General features: G+C 56.9%; 1 protein-coding gene across 6 annotated transcripts in view; it reads right to left on the bottom strand.

The window, feature by feature from the left end:
- Nucleotides 1-248: 248 nt before the first annotated feature.
- Nucleotides 249-19,018, bottom strand: part of EFR3B (EFR3 homolog B) — a 56,870-nt gene continuing 38,100 nt past the window's right edge. For 3 of the 6 annotated variants that reach the window (XM_071742278.1, XM_071742280.1, XM_071742283.1), the window contains exons 6-23: nt 18,380-18,529; nt 17,270-17,404; nt 16,065-16,143; nt 14,868-15,003; nt 13,555-13,716; nt 12,680-12,791; nt 8,880-8,931; nt 8,502-8,674; nt 7,783-7,858; nt 7,256-7,417; nt 6,112-6,243; nt 5,926-5,993; nt 4,397-4,524; nt 3,264-3,355; nt 2,870-2,918; nt 2,439-2,545; nt 1,336-1,385; nt 249-495 (exon numbers count right to left, since the gene is read on the bottom strand). In XM_071742278.1, coding sequence (XP_071598379.1) covers nt 390-495; nt 1,336-1,385; nt 2,439-2,545; nt 2,870-2,918; nt 3,264-3,355; nt 4,397-4,524; nt 5,926-5,993; nt 6,112-6,243; nt 7,256-7,417; nt 7,783-7,858; nt 8,502-8,674; nt 8,880-8,931; nt 12,680-12,791; nt 13,555-13,716; nt 14,868-15,003; nt 16,065-16,143; nt 17,270-17,404; nt 18,380-18,529 — 1,969 coding nt within the window. In that variant the 3' untranslated portion in view covers nt 249-389. Of the gene's footprint in view, nt 496-1,335; nt 1,386-2,355; nt 2,546-2,869; nt 2,919-3,263; nt 3,356-4,396; nt 4,525-5,925; nt 5,994-6,111; nt 6,244-7,255; nt 7,418-7,782; nt 7,859-8,501; nt 8,675-8,879; nt 8,932-12,679; nt 12,792-13,554; nt 13,717-14,867; nt 15,004-16,064; nt 16,144-17,269; nt 17,405-18,379; nt 18,530-19,018 lie in introns of all 6 variants that reach the window. The other 3 variants (XM_071742279.1, XM_071742281.1, XM_071742282.1) reach the window with 2 other exon arrangements.

Genomic DNA, 19,018 nt, shown 5'->3' with positions numbered 1-19,018 from the left:
ACCCCTTGCCAAAGGCTCTTGAGGTGGCCAAGACATGATGTGGGGAGAGATGTCCCCAGGGAATGGGTTTGCTTTATGGTGCCCAAAGGGCTCTGCCCAGAGCCAGAGCATCACCTCTCCTCTTCCCCTAAAAAACGAAGCAGGAGGTGAGGGCAACCACCCCACCCCCCCCGTGTCACTGTCCCCAGTGCCTCCTGTCCCACCAGTGGTGGCTGCAGAGGCAGAAAGTCACAAGAGAAACCATGGGAGAAGGGTTTGTGGTGCCATCTTGGGGGTTGTGGTGACTCTTGGGGTGGTTTGGGTGTCTCCAGCAGTGCTGGCTGAGGATGGGGTCCCCGAGGGGTCAGCAGTCTCTGCAGGAAGAGGTCCCTGGGGCCAGCTGGGAATCCTCAGTACACACACAGGTCTGGGAACTTCATCTCATACACTGGGATGGAGTGGTTCTGGGGCTGCCCATAGGCAGCTGTGATGGTGCCAGAGGGGCTTGGTGGTGGCCTGAAAGATGAGAATCATGGAATTGTGTTGGTTGGGAAAGACTTGAAAGATCAGCAGGTTCAACCATCAACCCAGCCCCACCCCATGTCCCTCATCCCCACATCCCCAGGGCTTTCTCTGAAACCCCTCCAGGCATGATGGGGACTCCAGCCCTGCCCTGGGCAGCCTGGGCCAGGCCCTGACAACCCTTTCCAGGGAGAAATTCTTCCCCAGCTCCAACCTAAACCTCCCCTGGCACCACTTGACTTGTGCCAGAAGTTCCTCTTGTCTTATTAAACTTTCTTGAACATTGGTCTCATCCCATGGATCCAGCCTGTCCTGATCCCTCTGCAGAGCCTCATCCCATGGATCCATCCTGTCCTGATCCCTCTGCAGAGCCTCATCCCATGGATCCAGCCTGTCCTGATGCCTCTGCAGAGCCTCCCTACCCTCAGGCAGACCCACACTCCTCCCAACCAGGTGTCAACTGGAAACTGGTTGGAGTTGGACTCCGTGGCCTCATCCAGATCATTGATGAAGACCTTAGAGAGAGCCATCCCCAAGCCTGAGCCCTGGGGAACACTGCTGGTGAGATGCAGGAGTTGGTTCACAGACAGATTGGGTGACAAAGCAAAGCCTGGAGCAGACAATGGACTTTCCTGCAGCCTTCCAGGTGCCACCAGAGCAAGAGAACCAGGGCAAACCAACCAGAGGCTGCTCCCAGCAATCCTTGTCCCCTCTTCTTGGCCCCATCCCCATCCCAAACCCCACCTTGCTGGGGGACCCACGTGGCTCCCATCATCCCAAAGGCAGCTTTGGGACTCACCCTGCCTGGCACAGGGTGCTTGGCCCCAAACTCACCTTATAGTGATCTCAAAGATCTGGTTGAGCTTGCTCTGCAGCAGTGTGGCCTGGAGGAGACACACAGAGATTGGATCAGTGAGGCTGCACCCAGGGACAACAGAGATGCCAAGGGGACAATCAGCCTGGTGACCACAGAAGGGAAAAGGGGGGTGGCAACATCCAGAGCCTTGTGTTGGGAGCAGAGCCAGAGGAGGCCCTGGAGCTGCTGGGAGGGCTGGAGCAGCTCTGCTCTGGAGCCAGGCTGAGAGAGTTGGGGGTGTTGAGGCTGGAGAAGAGAAGGCTGCAACGGGGAGACCTTAGAGCACCTTCCAGTGCCTGAAGGGGCTCCAGGAAAGCTGGGGAGGGACTTGGGACAAGGGCCTGGAGGGATGGGAGCCTGCGAGGGGGAAGGGTTTGCAGCTGGGAGAGGGGAGATGGAGAGGAGATCTTGGGCAGGGAGGGAGGGAGGGAGGGAGGGAGAAATTGTTTGGTTGGACTTGGTGATCTCAGAGGTCCTTTCCAGCCATGAGCATTCTGTGATTCTCAGGTGTGGGACATGGGTTAGTGGTGGCCTGGAATAAGGTGATGTCCTGGCTGGGCTGGAGTGGGATAGGACAAGGGGGAAGGGTTTGGAGCTGGGAGAGGGGAGCTGGGGCTGAGATGGGAGGGAGAAATTGCTTGGGGTGAGGGTGCTGAGCCCCTGGTTGCCCAGGTTGCCCAAGGAAGCTGTGGCTGCCCCATCCCTGGCAGTGTCTCAGCCCAGGTTGGATGGGGCTTGGAGCCCCCTGGGCTGGGGGAGGGGTCCCTGACCATGGCAGGGGGTGGAATGAGGTGACCTTGAAGGTCCCTTCCCACCCAAACTGTCTGATGAGCCTAAGACTCTGTGAAGCCACCAGAACCTACTCCAGGTACCCCTGAGGTGAGGTCTCCTGGTCTGGACACTTTGCTGGAGCAGAGTCCTGGGGCCAGGATTTGCTGCTGTGAGCAGGGGCTGGGGAGGGAAGGGTTAAAGAGAGGAGATTCCTGAGGTGTCCCTACCCATGGCAGGGGGCTGGAGGATCTTTAGGGTCCCTTCCCACCCAGGGCAGTCTGGGATTCAGCGTGGCAGAGCCCCAACTCACCCTGGCTCCACAGTGGGCAGCGATCTCCTCGAATGGGGCTTTCTGGAACTTCTCCACCACTTGCCGCCTCCTCTCCCTCTCCTGCTCCTCCACAGCAACACTGTCTACTGAAGCAAACAGGACATGGCTCTTCACTGCTCTCAAGACCACTCCATGCCACATCCCCAAGCCCCTCAGCAGACCCCAGACATTTGGGCATCACTAGAAAGCCAAGGAGAAGCTCCCCAACATCCCCTTTGCAACCGGAGCCCCCAAGAGCAACCCAAGGGCCAGGCAGAGCACTGGAGATGTTTGGTCCCCTGTGACCAGGGTGCCACAGGGAGGTGCTGGGGACTCAGCCATCCACGGTGTGGACACAGGGACTCTTGGGTGACACTGCCCACCCCATGGCAGGCTCTACCTCTCCCTCCCCAGCCCTGTCCCTCCCTTACCTATTGCCTTCTTCAGCGTCTCGTAGGTGATTTCCTCTGCTGGGGCTCGCTAGAGGATGGAGAGAAGGAGGTGATGCTCAACACACCAGCCCAGGACACCCTTCTGGGACCACAGCAACCTCTAACTGGTGTCCCTGGGAGTGTCCTTGCACCAAAACACCACCCTGAAAGATCAGGGAGCTTTCCTGGCAAATTGTGGTTGAAAACGGTTTGGGTTGGGGTTTGTTGTTTGGGGTTTTTTCCAGCTCCCCAAAGGCTCCAAGATGCAGATAGGATAAATAATTGGGAAGGGTTGAAAGAAGAAGAAATGAAGACATTGGAAAAGAAGAATTGGAGAAGGGTGAAGTAGGGGTGGTCAGGCTGCCAAGGGCAAGGGGGATGGGGCACACGGTACCTGCTCCCGCTCAGGACTGTTCCTTGACTCCACCTCGACCTGCAGGGAAATGGTTTCACCAATGCTCTTCCTCTTGGACAAACGATCTTCATCTGGGGAGGAGGAAAAAGGGGAGAAGAGCTCATGACACTCACACCAGGGGGAGCAGAAGCAGCTCCCAGGGAACACAGCCCCAGCTCCCAGTCCTGGGCTAAACGTCCAACAAGGGGATTCAACCAGATTCATGGAGCCCCAAACTGGTTTGGGTGGGAAGAGACCTTAAAGATCATGGAGATCCACCCCCTGCCATGGTCAGGGACCCCTCCCCCAGCCTGGGGGCTCCAAGCCCCATCCAACCTGGGCTGAGACACTGCCAGGGATGGGGCAGCCACAGCTTCCTTGGGCAACCTGGGCAACCAGGGGCTCAGCACCCTCACCCCAAGCAATTTCTCCCTCCCATCTCAGCCCCAGCTCCCCTCTCCCACCTCCAAACCCTTCCCCCTTGTCCTATCCCACTCCAGCCCAGCCAGGACATCACCTTATTCCAGGCCACCACTAACCCATGGCCCACACCTGAGAATCACAGAATGCTCATGGCTGGAAAGGACCTCTGAGATCACCAAGTCCAACCAAACAATTTCTCCCTCCCTCCCTCCCTCCCTGCCCAAGATCTCCTCTCCATCTCCCCTCTCCCAGCTGCAAACCCTTCCCCCTCGCAGGCTCCCATCCCTCCAGGCCCTTGTCCCAAGTCCCTCCCCAGCTCTCCTGAAATTCACCCAAAGCAGCAGAACTGAGGACTGAGCCAGGCCCAAAGTGTCTCATGGCTCCCTCCAGCCAAACAAGCACGTGGCAAACCCAGGAAGCTTCCAATTCACTCCTCTGTGCCTCAGTTTCCCCACTTCACTGCTTTATGTCTCAATTTCCCCAAGGCTACACCTCTGAAGGAGGCACCTCCCTGGCAGTGTCTCAGCCCAGGTTGGATGGGGCTTGGAGCACCCTGGGCTGGGGGAGGGGTCCCTGACCATGCAGGGGTGGCACTGGGTGGGCTTTGAGGTCCCTTCCCACCCAAACCACTCTGGGGTTCCATGGTTCTACCAACATCCCCCCCCCCATCATGGTGCAGAGCCAGGGATGGGTTTCTGCAGGGTCTTTACCTGTCAGCTGGGGGATGTAGGGGGTGCTCAGCCTGTCTGAGTTGTACCCACTGCCACCCAGCACCTCACTGATCTTGCTCTGCCAGAAGAAGACCTCTGAGCTGAGGCTGTCAAGGGTATGGCTCAGCCTGTGGAGATGAAGGGAAAACCATTGGAGAGGGCAGCACCAATCCTGCTGGAGGATCCGGGGCTTCCAGTCCCTTTGGGTCAGAAACAGAGAGCCAGAGAGCTCCCACAGCACACCTGGGTACAAAGCCAGAACCTCAGAAGGGTCCTTGACCCATCTCAGAGGATACAGATGTGTTCAGGGAGGACCAGGGTGCCCCAGGGAATGTCCCTGTAAGGGACCCCACCATGAAATGTGACCCAGATCAACTCTGCCAGCAGGAAGGGGACAGTTCAGCCAGCACTGGGCTGAGGATGCTCAGCAGGTGACCTCGAGGTGGTGGCACAGCAGAGCAGTGGGGTGACATATGAGATCTACCAAGAAGGCCACCAGCATCCTGGAACCCCAAACTGGTTTGGGTGGGATCAGCAGGAGCAGGGCAGGGACCATCCATGTGCTGGGCACTGCTGAGGCTGCACCCCCAATCCTGGGGTCAGTTCTGGGCCCCTCAGGAGCAGAAGGAGATTGAGGGGCTGGAGAGTGTCCAGAGAAGGGAATGGAGCTGGGGAAGGGGCTGGAGAAGATGGAGAAGGGGCTGGAGAACATGGAGATGGGGAGAGAGAGGAAAGAGGAGGGTCTGGAGAACATGGAAAAGGTCTGGAGAACATAAAGAAGGGATGGAGAAGATGGAGAAGGTCTGGAGAGTAAGGAGAAGGGTCTGGAGAAGATGGAGAAGGGTTTGGAGAGTAAGAAGGGTGTGGAGAAGATGGAAAGGGGTCTGGAGAACAAGGAAAAGGGTTTGGAGAGTGAGGAGGAGGGGCTGGAGAAGATGGAGAAGGGTCTACAGAGTAAGGAGAAGGGTCTGGAGAACATGGAGAAGGGTGCGGAGAAGATGAAGGGTCTGGAGAATAAGAAGAAGGGTGTGGAGAAGATGGAAAGGGATCTGGAGAACAAGGAGGGTCTGGAGAAGATGGAGAAGGGGCTGGAGAAGTTGTGAGGAGCATCTGAGGGAGCTGTGGGTGCTGATCCTGGAGCAGAGGAGGCTGAGGGGAGACCTTGTGGCTCTCTGCAAGCCCCTGAGAGGAGGTTGGAGCCAGGGGGGGTCGGGCTCTGCTCCCAAGGAACAAGGGATGGGAGAAGAGGAACTTTTGGCACAAGTCAAGTGGTGCCAGGGGAGGTTTAGGTTGGAGCTGGGGAAGAATTTCTCCCTGGAAAGGGTTGTCAGGGCCTGGCCCAGGCTGCCCAGGGCAGGGCTGGAGTCCCCATCATGCCTGGAGGGGTTTCAGAGAAAGCCCTGGGGATGTGGGGATGAGACAAGCCCAGGCAAGTGCAGGACTTATAAACTCATCACCACCCACAACATTATGGATCCCAATCCCTGAGGAGCAGGTGGTGGGGATGAAGGGATTCTCCAGCCTCTTACGTGGGTTTCTCCACAAAGACCTCTTCAGGGAGCAGGTAAGGAGCTTCCTTCTGTCGCATCTGGATGACCTGCAGAAGCCAAGCAAGGAGCCAAGCTGAAACCCTAAAGGTGGCTGGGAGAGCTGATGCCAGGGGTGCCCTGAGGAAGGCTCCATCCCCATCCCCATGCCCATCCCTTCCCTCTGACCTCATGGATGTGCTGGCAGAAGGTGGGTACAGTGATGAGCTGGCTGATGAGGTTGAGGTAAGCTGCCCCCAGGGCAAGGAGGGCACAGCGGTTGTAGGGGGTGAGGTTGTCCTCATTGATCTGAGCCATCTCCTGCAAGAGAGACACAACCCCAGGAAAAAAGGATGGGCAAGGCTCTGGAAATGTCTCCATCCACCCCATTGCATCACCTGCCCTCCAAACAGCTCAGCTTGTGGAGCTGGGGGTCTGCAGCATTTCAGAGATGATAGGGGAACAAGCAGGGTTTCGTCAAATCATGGAAGGGTTTGGGTGGGAAGGGACCTTAAAGATCATCAAATGCCAAAATCATCACCTCCCCCAGCCCAGGGGGCTCCAAGCCCCATCCAACCTGGGCTGAGACACTGCCAGGGATGGGGCAGCCACAGCTTCCTTGGGCAACCTGGGCAACCAGGGGCTCAGCACCCTCACCCCAAGCAATTTCTCCCTCACATCTCAGCCCCAGCTCCCCTCTCCCAGCTCCAAACCCTTCCCCCTTGTCCTATCCCACTCCAGCCCAGCCAGGACATCACCTTATTCCAGGCCACCACTAACCCATGTCCCACACCTGAGAATCACAGAATGCTCATGGCTGGAAAGGACCTCTGAGATCACCAAGTCCAACCAAACAATTTCTCCCTCCCTCCCTCCCTCCCTCCCTCCCTCCCTCCCTCCCTCCCTCCCTGCCCAAGATCTCCTCTCCATCTCCCCTCTCCCAGCTGCAAACCCTTCCCCCTCGCAGGCTCCCATCCCTCCAGGCCCTTGTCCCAAGTCCCTCCCCAGCTTTCCTGGAGCCCCTTCAGGCACTGGAAGGTGCTCTAAGGTCTCCCCGTTGCAGCCTTCTCTTCTCCAGCCTCAACACCCCCAACTCTCTCAGCCTGGCTCCAGAGCAGAGCTGCTCCAGCCCTCCCAGCAGCTCCAGGGCCCTGCTTGGTTTTCTCCCCACTGTGGTGGGAGAAGCTCAGAGCAGTGGGAGCACTTTGCCTCCCCATTCCCCACAAACCCCACCTCCCCAAAACCTCCTTCCCAGAGCCCATCCCATCTCATCCCAACCTGCCCACCCCAGGGTGCTGAGCACCAGGAGCCCACCCAGCTGCCCCCTGCCCACCTGCACTGCCAGCACCAGTCGGATGAGATCCACCACCACCTCCTCGTTGGCCAGCTCGATGCTGATGAGCATCAGCAAGCTGTAGAGAGCCTCGTAGTGAGCCTGCACGTTGTCCTCCTCCTTGCAGATCAGGTAGATGTGTCTGTAGAGGTGCTGCCCGTGCTGGGAGGGACACAAGAGAGAGGTGGTCACCTCCTCAACATCCTTTGTCACCCACGTGGAGAAAGAAAAGCAGCAAAGGAGCAACAAAGGGACCTTCAGGCTTCAAAAGCTATGGGATAAATAGCTTTTGGGGTGCCACCACGCCCTGGGGTGCTCCTTCCTGGGGGCAAATGGTGGCTTCAAGAGTCCAGCAGGGCTCCATCAACTCCAAGGTTGATGGAGACTGAAGCTTGCTGGAGTTGGAAGCCCTCTGGCTTTTCCCAGGGGATCTCCCCAGGTTTAGAGGCATCGTGGTGCACCGGGGAAACTGAGGCACAGGCCTCAGGCTGGTCTGCACAAGGAGGAGACCCAGACCCTGCCACTACCTTCTTCATGAAGACAGTGTCTTGGCGTGAGCATTTGTCCACTTTCAGCTTCAGGACGGAGATGTCACTGATGGTGCTGCAAGGAAAAGCCAAGAGGAGAACTCAGAGGTGGGAAGGAGGAGAGGAGATTCCCCCAGGCCAGGAAGGAGCCAGCTGGGAGAAACTGAGGGAGGAAGCTGAAGGTGGTTTATGAAAACCCATCTGGACAATTCAGCTATTCCAGGGGCAAATCACTACAGGATGTCCAGGCAGTGGAGCTCAGGACCACAAAGAGAAGTTGGGAAAGAAGAAGACAAGCAAAGGGGATTAGCAGAACCCCAGGAAAACCCATGGAGATGTTTCCATCTGGGATTACAGTCAACTTCTTTCAAGGCAAGGCAGCATGGACAACAGGAACGGCCAGCAGGACTCTCCATGGGGTACCACGGAGTCAGTGAAACCCCTGGAGAAGGTTTGTGGCTCCTGAATATCCTCCTGGGACCCCTGTCTGACCCTGGTGACATCCAACAGGATGGTCCCAATGCTCCCATGTCCACATCACCCCTCACCAAGGGTGTCCCCCACCCACTGGGCTCTCCACAAACCACTGCCCTACAGCACCAAAACCCCCAGAACTGCCACCAGACTTATTCCTACTCCAGCTCAGCAGTTTTGTGTCTGTCCCCCACCTCCCACAACCCCTGCTCTGCAAAGCTCTGCAGGTCCCAGCCCTGTCACACCTGATGGGGGAGAACTTCTGCCGGTTGCCATGGCGATCGATAAAGCTGATGAGGATCTCCAGGACAAAGAGTCGGATTTCAGGATCCTCCATGAGGGCTGCAGAGAGCAGCCTGTCCAGGAAGGCACTGGGAAGTGCTGTCAGCATGTTACTGCACTGGAAGCCCACAGAGACCTGCCAAGCATCCAGAGAAAGAAGGGGACAACACGACAGTGACGCTCGGAGAGGATTAAAACACCCCAAGGAAGAGGAGAGGGAAGGAGAGGTCAAGCAGAACTTGGGTTCTTCCTAAACCAGGGGAGAGGAGAAGGTCACTGAGCTCAGGTCTGCCAGGACCCCACAGATCTCCTGAGGGTTCTGTTCCTGGTGATGTTCCTACCTGGAGCAGGGATTTCAGGAGCATGATCTGTGTCAGCCGATTCCGGTTCTCCCTGTGATGGAGAGAGAGGAAACAAAGGGTCAAATCCAAGTGAAAACAATCCTTCCATACCCCAAGGATGGAAAAGGGATCCTGAGTCCCCACCACAACCAACCACTGCTGCAAAGGGCTCCAGGACATGAGCTCCAGACTGAGGAGCCAACACAAAGCTCCAGGCCTGATGGACACCCAAGCCTGCATCCATCCTGCCAGGACTCCAGGAAGCTGAGCTCAGGATGATGAACCAACCCCTGGATGTTCCCATTCCACAACTCCCAAGGGACACCAGACACTGGCTCTGAATAAACTCCTCACTTTCCAACAGCTGAAAGAGGGCAAGATGAAGCCCAAGCCCCCATGGCCATGGAGGTGACCCTGCTCCTCACCTCCATCTCACTTCTTGCAAAGCCACCAGAGTAAAAAAACAGAAGAAATCTTGAATTTTCTGCTGTCTGAAAGCTCTCCTGGCTGCCTCTGGGATGGACATAGGGACCTCCCAAGGGATCTCCAGGCTGTCCCATGGCATGGGACATGCATGTTCCTGTCCAGGGACTGAACTACACTGCAGAGAGCAGCATCCCTGGAAGCTCCAGAGCTGCTGGGAGGGCTGGAGCAGCTCTGCTCTGGAGCCAGGCTGAGAGAGTTGGGGGTGTTGAGGCTGGAGAAGAGAAGGCTGCAACGGGGAGACCTTAGAGCACCTTCCAGTGCCTGAAGGGGCTCCAGGAAAGCTGGGGAGGGACTTGGGACAAGGGCCTGGAGGGATGGGACCCTGCGAGGGGGAAGGGTTTGCAGCTGGGAGAGGGGAGATGGAGAGGAGATCTTGGGCAGGGAGGGAGGGAGGGAGAAATTGTTTGGTTGGACTTGGTGATCTCAGAGGTCCTTTCCAGCCATGAGCATTCTGTGATTCTCAGGTGTGGGCCATGGGTTAGTGGTGGCCTGGAATAAGGTGATGTCCTGGCTGGGCTGGAGTGGGATAGGACAAGGGGGAAGGGTTTGGAGCTGGGAGAGGGGAGCTGGGGCTGAGATGGGAGGGAGAAATTGCTTGGGGTGAGGGTGCTGAGCCCCTGGTTGCCCAGGTTGCCCAAGGAAGCTGTGGCTGCCCCATCCCTGGCAGTGTCTCAGCCCAGGTTGGATGGGGCTTGGAGCCCCCTGGGCTGGGGGAGGGGTCCCTGACCATGGCAGGGAGGTTGGAACTGGATAAGCTTTGAGGTCCTTTCCCACCCAACCCACTCTGGGACTCAATAAGCAGAGCTCCAGGCTGCAGCTCCTACTCCCCCTGCACCCAGGGCAGCCCCATCTGAGAAACTCTCCTGGAGGAATCATAGAATCCCAGAATGGGCTGGGTTGGAAGGGACCTCAGAGCTCCTCAAGTCCAACCCTTGCTCCACTCCCCCCGTGGTTCCCAGCCCATGGCACTGAGTGCCACATCCAGGCTCTTTTGAAATATCTCCAGGGATGGAGAATCCACCCCTTCCCTGGGCAGCCCATTCCAATGCCTGAGCACCCTCTCCAGAAAGAAATTCTTTCTAATGTCCAACCTAAACCTCCCCTGGCACAACTTGAGACCTCTTGTGCCCTCTTGTCTTGCTGAGAGTTGCCTGGGAAAAGAGCCCAACCCCCCCCTGGCTCCAACCTCCTTTCAGGGAGTTGGAGAGAGTGATGAGGTCTCCCCTGAGCCTCCTCTTCTCCAGCCTCAACACCCCCAGCTCCCTCAGCCCTTCCTCACAGCACTTGTGCTGGATCCCTTCACAGCCTCCTTGCTCTTCTCTGGACCTGCTCCAGCACCTCAATCTCCTTCCTGAGCTGAGGGGCCCAGAACTGGACACAGGACTCAAGCTGTGGCCTCCCCAGGGCTGAGCACAGGGGCAGAATCCCTTCCCTGGACCTGCTGGCCACGCTCTTCCTGACACAGCCCAGGATGCCATTGGCCTTCTTGGCCACCTGGGCACACTGCTGCCTCCTCTTCAGCTTCCTGTGAAATCCCAGGAGCCTGAGAAAGGAGCAGTGACAAACACCCTGGTACCAAGGAGCCCCTGGGGACCACCCCCCTCATTCTGCTCCCTGCAGCAGGACCCCACCCAAGCTCCCCCAGCACCAGGGCTGTCTCCCAGCAGGACCCAGCATCAGGAGGAGCAGAATGTGTCCTCCTCTCAGCCAGCACCGTCTCCCTCCCATGGGAGCCCCGTGGGCAGAGCCTGACCATGCTGGGAAGATAAATTTAGCAGGAAAATCTGGTTGCTCCTTTCCCAACACGTTCCGGTGCTGGTAGCCTCTCCCCAAATAGCTCTTGTGGTCTCTTCCCACGTTTCTCCACCACGATTTGGTGTTGTTTGGGTGGCTTCCCTTCCTCCACTGCTGGCTCTAAATGCCTTCTCCTCTTGGGTGCTCAAAAAAGCCCAGAGGCAGCAGCAAAGGAGGGGGAGGAAGTGATGAGCAAACCAGTGCCACCAAACCCAAGGGGAGCCATGGGTCACCTCACTGCCCTGGGACACCTCAAGTCATTCCCTGGAGTTTGGTTTGTGCTTGGAGCCCAGAACCCAACCATGTCCTGGGCTGCAGCAAAAGAAGCACAGACAGGGGTCGAGGGAGGGGATTCTCCCCCTCTGCTCTGCTCTGCTGAGACCCCACCTGGAGTTGTGTGTCCAGTTCTGGAGTCCCCAAGAGCAGAAGGACACAGAGCTCCTGGAAGGTGTCCAGAGCAGAGCCACTCAAATGCTCAGAGGGCTGAGCACCTCCCTGGGAAGCCAGGCTGAGGGCTTGGGGTTGTTCAGCCTGGAGAAGAGGAGGCTCCCAGGTGAGCTCAGAGCAACCTCCCAATATCTGAAGGGGCTCCAAGAAAGCTGGGGGAGGGCTTTGGACACGGGGGGGTAGGGAGAGGACAAGGGAAATGGGTTAAAACTGGAAGAGGGGAGATTGAGGTTGGAGATGAGGAAGAAATTCTTGAATTTGAGGGTGGGGAGAGTCTGGAACAGGTTGCCCAAGGAAGCTGTGGCTGCCCCATCCCTGGCAGTGTCTCAGCCAAGGAAAAGAGCTGATATTTCAAAAGTTCAATGTAAATGAAACCACCTATAAAATAAAATATCTCCCTGTGCCCAGTTGCAGAGACTACTCTGCTGATTTTATATTTTGTATTAGTTCTTCTTTAAATAAATAGACTCCAGATGAAGAGGTGTAATTCCTTCAGTGAGGTCTTAGAATACACATGGGTTTAGAATACATAAGACTGACCTGTTTATCAAGGAATTAGCTTGGAGCACCCTGGGCTGGGGGAGGTGTCCCTGCCCATCCAGGGGGTTGGATCTTGATGATCTTTGAGGTCCCTTCCAACCCAAACCAGTCTGGGATCCTATGATCTTATTTTGAGCTCCTGGCTCAACTGGGGTGACAGCCCAGGACCAAGGTTCTGAGAGCTGAACCTCTCAGCAGGAACCTGAAGAAACCCCAGGTTTTGAGGCAACCAGGACCCCCTTGAAGCTGCAGCACCTGGAAACCCCAATCCCTCTTGGTGCTCAGGTGCTTCAAGGGGGTCCTGGTTGCCTCATCCATTCCTCAGCTTCCCTTCCTCTTTGGTGGAAGTTCTTGGCCTTTCTGCTAACAACCCCCCACCCTACTCTGTCCCCAAGGGCCACCTCAAGGTGGGAACATTTTCAGGAGATCCCCAGAACTTTCAGCTCCTTGTTCAAAGCCTGAGAGCCCAGCAGATGGGAGAATTCAAGGGGGGAGAAGGATGGGGATGGAGGGAGGAAGGCCTCAGTTCTCACCCAGCTTTGCCAGCCTCAATGGATTGCTGCAGGGAGGGCAATGGCAGCTTGTTCATGATGAAGACCATCACCTCAGACTGCTGGTAGGTGGGCAGAGTGCTGGAGAAAGACCCTGTGGGGAAAAGAGGGAGGTGTGAGGAGCAACCCACCAGCACCAGGAGGATCCAGGACCATGAGGGTTGTCCACCACCACCACTCCAAGCTGGCTGATGGACCCTCATGGGGTTCAGCACCCCAGGATCCAGGACCTGCAGGCAGCTTGGCACCTTTAGGTGATCCATGGGGGCCTTTGCTTGGAGTTAATGTTCATGGTTGGATTCTCTAAAAGCTCTTTTCCAACTAAAACAGGGGGACTTTTCCAAACAAGAAAGCTGGAGAGGGAATTCTTACAAGGGCTTGTAGCAAGAGGACAAGGGGTGATGGCTTTAAAATGGAAGAGGGGAGATTTAAGTCAAATATTGGGAGGAAATCCCTCACTCTGAGGGTGCTGAGCCCCTGGTTGCCCAGGTTGCCCAAGGAAGCTGTGGCTGCCCCATCCCTGGCAGTGTCTCAGCCCAGGTTGGATGGGGCTTGGAGCCCCCTGGGCTGGGGGAGGGGTCCCTGACCATGCAGGGGGGGGAATGAGGTGACCTTTAGGGTCCCTTCCCACCCAAACCAGTCTGGGATTGTCTGAAGTCCCCTCTGCTGTCACTGCAGGAGTTTTATCCCTCCCCATCCCACAAGACTTTCCTCCTCCTCCTCCTTCCAGCTCACGGCAGAGATTTTCCTCCCAGCACCACAGGGTTTGATTGGCCATGGCAGGGGGGGCACTGGAGGAACTTTGGTGTTTTCCCACCCACAGCAGTCTGGGATCCCACGATCCTGTGGCATCCCACCTATGGTTTTGATGACAGCTTCCTGGAACATGGTCTCCTCGTGCTCCTTGATGATCTTGGTGCTGACACCAGCCCCACAGTCATAGCTCCCAGTCAGGGCATAGTCAATGCTGAGCCTCAGCTGTCTCAGGAGGGTGTTGAACACCTCCAGCACCGTGGGACCTGGGGGGGTCAGAGGGGAGAGACACAGAAGTTTGGGGAGCACCAAAACAGCACAGGACAGCTGCTCAGCACCCCTGGGTGCTCGAGGCCCCATCACCACATCTCACCCCTTGGGTCACTCCTAGAACCTCACTCAGACCTTCAGCACCTCTTGGGTCACTCCTAGAACCTCACTCAGACCTTCAGCACCTCTTGGGTCACTCCTAGAACCTCACTCAGACCTTCAGCACCTCTTGGGTCACTCCTAGAACCTCACTCAGACTTTCAGCACCCTTTGGGTCACCCCTAGAACCTCACTCAGACCTTCAGCACCTCTTAGATCACTCTTAGAACTTTGCTCACACCTTCAGCACCTCTTGGGTCACCCCTAGAACCTCACTCAGACCTTCAGCACCTCTTGGGTCACCCCTAGAACCTCACTCAGACATTCAGCACCCCTTGGGTCACCCCTAGAACCTCACTCAGACCTTCAGCACCTCTTGGGTCACTCCTAGAACCTCACTCAGACCTTCAGCACCCCTTGGGTCACCCCTAGAACCTCACTCAGACATTCAGCATCTCTTGGGTCACTCCTAGAACCTCACTCAGACTTTTAGCACCCCTTGGTCCACTCCTGGATCCTCACTCAGACTTTCAGCACCCCTTGGGTCACCCCTAGAACTTTGCTCAGACCTTCAGCACCCCTTGGGTCACTCCTAGAACCTCACTCAGACCTTCAGCACCCCTTGGGTCACTCCTAGAACCTCACTCAGACCTTCAGCACCCCTTGGGTCACTCCTAGAACTTTGCTCAGACCTTCAGCACCTCTTGGGTCACCCCTAGAACCTCACTCAGACCTTCAGTACCATTTGGGTCACCCCTAGAACCTCACTCAGACCTTCAGCACCCCTTGGGTCACCCCTAGAACCTCACTCAGACCTTCAGCACCCCTTGGGTCACCCCTAGAACCTCACTCAGACCTTCAGCACCTCTTGGGTCACCCCTAGAACCTCACTCAGACCTTCAGCATCCCTTGGGTCACTCCCAGAACTTTGCTCAGATCTTCAGTACCTCTTAGATCACTCCTAGAACCTGGCTCAGACCTTCAGCACCTCATCCCACCCCCCAGAAGGCTGAAGGGATGGATGGAGAGGAGAAATTTCCCCACTCACCAACAGATCCAGAGGCAGCAATCACAGCTGCCTCCGAGAGGACCTCGACGATGCCCGCCCGCACCGTGGCTGCACTCTTGCTGTTGGCATCCAGGTGTCCCAGGAGCTGCTGGATGACCAGATGGGAATGCTGAGGCTGGAAGGAGAACACCAACATCAGGAGGAAGGCTGGAGTCCTCAGGTGGTGACCTGTTTCTGGAAGCCACAAAGCTACCGGGGATCGAATCCTCCTGGTTTTTTCCAGGACAATTCCAGGTGTGGCACGAGAGGAATCACCTGGGTGAAGCTTGGTTTATAGCAACAGCTCTGAGTGTTTTTCCCCAGGAATAAAGATCTAAAGAGCTGGACAGATCTAAGGAAATGGTGGCAATTCATCCTGGGGATTTAGAGTTTTTTGCCAGGGTTTGCCAAAGATGACCACACTTCCAAAGGTGCCCTGTGGATTTAGGGTGCCCTTCCACTTCCAAGATGCATTAACAGGAGTTTAGAGAATCCAGGAGTGGTGTAAAGGGTGTTAGGAGGTTTACAGGACTAAAAATAAGGAATAAGACCCGGGGTGGAGAGCTGATTTCAGTGTAAAACTTCTTCAAGCAAAGCTGTGGCTTGGTCAAGTCCAAAAGCCAAGAGAATTCCCTGAGGTGCTGCAGCTCTGGGACATTCCCAGCAGAGTGGGAGCAGGGATCATGCTCAGGGAACAAGAGTTTCCTTGAGAGAAAGAGATCCACGGAGAAAAAGACAGGCTGGACCTTCACCCATCACTTTGGGGTTTACCTAAACTCCATTTTTATGGCTCCCAGTGAGATGGGAATCGTGGGATCACAGCCTGGTTTAGGTTGGAATGGGGTTGGAATGGGGTAGTGGTTGATTGGGGTGGTAGGGGAGTGGTTGGTTGGGGTGGTAGGGGAGTGGTTGGTTGGGGTGGTAGGGGGCATAGTGGTTGGTTGGGGTGGTGGGATGAGGTTGGCTGAGGTCCTAGGATACTGCTTGGATTGGGTGCTGCTATCCCAGCACCCCAAAACACACGTGGCTGGCACCCAGACACTTCCCCATCCCCATCCCAGCCCGTTTTGGTGGCTGAGCTCATCCCCAGGATGCTGCTCTGCCCCAGCCCAGCCGTGGAGCAGACACTGGTGCTTCCCAAAGAGGTGAATGTGTCCTAAACTGGTGCCACCAGGCAGATCCCCACCAGGTCCCCACCTGGATCGAGTACATGATGATCCTGAAGCAGCAAGTGGCAAAGATCTTGGGTTCCCAGAGTGAGTGGTTATCCAGGTGGCTGGGGAAGAGATGGAAAGGGAGAGGAAGGTGAGTGTGGGTCCCCAAAACATCTGCAGGGGTGCAGAGCAGCACCAAGCCCCAGGAATGGCCAAAAGCAGCAGGGAGCAAACACTGCAGGCAGGGCAGGGACACAAACTCCTCTCCAAAATTACTTTTCTCAGCTGCACCCATCTGTGCCCACAGAACTCTCATGGAATTGTTCTGGTTGGAAAAAAACTTTGAGATCATCCAGTCCAACTCTTCCCCAGCACCCCCACCCCATGTCCCTCATCCCCACATCCCCAGGGCTTTCTCTGAAACCCCTCCAGGCATGATGGGGACTCCAGCCCTGCCCTGGGCAGCCTGGGCCAGGCCCTGACAACCCTTTCCAGGGAGAAATTCTTCCCCAGCTCCAACCTAAACCTCCCCTGGCGCCACTTGACTTGTGCCAAAAGTTCCTCTTCTCCCATCCCTTGTTCCTTGGGAGCAGAGCCCGACCCCCCCTGGCTCCAACCTCCTCTCAGGGGCTTGCAGAGAGCCACAAGGTCTCCCCTCAGCCTCCTCTGCTCCAGGATCAGCACCCACAGCTCCCTCAGATGCTCCTCACAACTTCTCCAGCCCCTTCTCCATCTTCTCCAGACCCCCCTCCTCACTCTCCAAACCCTTTTCCTTCTTCTCCAGACCCCTTTCCATCTTCTCCACACTCTTCTTATTCTCCAGACCCTTCATCTTCTCCACACCCTTCTCCTTGTTCTCCAGACCTTCTCCATGTTCTCTATCCCCTTCTCCTTGTTCTCCAAAACCTTCTCTTTGTTCTCCATCCCCTTCTCCATCTTCTCCAGCCCCTTCCCCAGCTCCATTCCCTTCTCTGGACACTCTCCAGCCCCTCAATCTCCTTCTGCTCCTGAGGGGCCCAGAACTGACCCCAGGATTTGAGGAGCACCTCACCAGCACCCAGCACAGGGTTGTTGGGGTTGATCCTTTGCCATCTTCCTCCCTGCATCCCAAACCCAAGAGCTCAGCCTGGATTCCATCCCCCAGCTCCAGCACTGAGAGGAGCCCACACCCTTCACCCCCAGCTCTGTGCTGCTTCCCCGTGCCTCAGTTTCCCTCGTGCCACCAACCCAGAGGGCTGCAGGACTCACATGAGGACGGGTTTGATGGCATTCTTGATGTTTCCATAGGCTGCTCGACCCAGCAGCTCCCTCAGGCACCTCTCTGCCAGCTCTGTGGGACTTTCCTTCTCCTTCTCAGTGGCTTCCAGAGGGGAAGGGGAGCGGCTGCCAAAGAGAGGAGAGTGAGGAGAACCCAAACCCAGCACCTCCTGAAGTGCTGCAGGGGGAGAAAAAGGAGTAGAACCCCAGGCAGGATGGGCTGGAGAAGAAGGGTGGTGGCATCTCCTTGGACCAGGTCACCCCAGCATCACCCTGGGGGTCACATCTCCATCCCAGCAGCCAATCTGGGGGGGTTGGAGCCAGAGGAGACAGCAGCAGGGGAGGGGGATGGTAGAGAGGGGAAGAAACATGGCAGTGAGAGGTTGTCCCAGGCAGCAGGGACAGGACCCACATCCCTGGGACTGGGAGGATGACCCCAGGGATCAAGGCTGGAGGAGGAAGGGTGTTCTGGGTGAGGAAAGAGGATGTGATGTCCTCCTGGGGAGGGAGAGCAAAGCAGTCAGGGCCTGGCACAAACCACCTTGAACACAGCCCAGAGAACCATGGAATTGTTCTGGTTGGAAAAAACCTTGAAGATCATCAGGTCCAACCCTTCCCCAGCAGTGCCAGGGCCACCCCTGCCCCATGTCCCTCATCCCCACATCCCCAGGGCTTTCTCTGAAACCCCTCCAGGCATGATGGGGACTCCAGCCCTGCCCTGGGCAGCCTGGGCCAGGCCCTGACAACCCTTTCCAGGGAGAAATTCTTCCCCAGCTCCAAACTAAACCTCCCCTGGCACCACTTGACTTGTGCCAAAAGTTCCTCTTCTCCCATCCCTTGTTCCTTGGGAGCAGAGCCCGACCCCCCCTGGCTCCAACCTCCTCTCAGGGGCTTGCAGAGAGCCACAAGGTCTCCCCTCAGCCTCCTCTGCTCCAGGATCAGCACCCACAGCTCCTGGTCAGACCTGGGCTCCAGACAAGTCCTGCTTTGAGAGGACCAGGACAGAAACACCTCAGCCCTGCACAACAATCCCAGAAAGAGCCCCGGGGGTTTGGAAGCTGCTGGTGGAACTAGTGGGACATGGCAGAGGTGAGGACTCACCTTTCAGCCTCTTCAACGTGCTGGAGGTTGAAGAGCAGGGAGGGGACAATTTTATCCATGTGCTGGGGGTCCCAGATGTTGGCCTGCAGCTCATCATTCACTGTCTTCCTCACCACTCCTTGCAGACCCTTGATCCCAGACATCCGGATCCTGGGGTACAAGTGACACCAAAATGTTATTTATCTGCAGAGCAAACCCTGGGGGGCATTTAGGGAACCCCAGAGTGGTTTGGGTGGGAAGGACCTCAAAGCTCATCCAGTGCCACCCCTGCCACGGGCAGGGACACCAGGAGGGGGAGATCTGTGGTGTCCTGGTGCCAGCACCTCCTTGTCCTCCTCAGCCAAGGTCACTGGGAGCTTTGTCCTTGTCCCCAGCCAAGGCCCAGGGCAGCACCTTGGCTTGGCTGGGTCACTGGTGTTGGGGACAGGGTCTGGCATGGGGTGGTCCTACCATGTGTGGGAGCTGCTGTGGGCTGCAGGGTGGCCACGGGAGGTGTGTGGGAGCCCAGGGCCCCAGGGGCTGTGGCTCCACGGCCCATCCATCACCCTGGCCACGTGGGAAAAGAGCTGGAATGGCCAAAGTCCAGTGGAAAGGACTGGATCTGCTTGCACTCCCTTTACCATGGATCAGCCTCACACC

The sequence above is a fragment of the Heliangelus exortis genome, chromosome 3 (genome assembly GCF_036169615.1).
Source record: "Heliangelus exortis chromosome 3, bHelExo1.hap1, whole genome shotgun sequence".
In the NCBI taxonomy this organism is placed as follows: domain Eukaryota; kingdom Metazoa; phylum Chordata; class Aves; order Apodiformes; family Trochilidae; genus Heliangelus; species Heliangelus exortis.
This window is presented reverse-complemented; position numbering and strand designations above follow the sequence as displayed.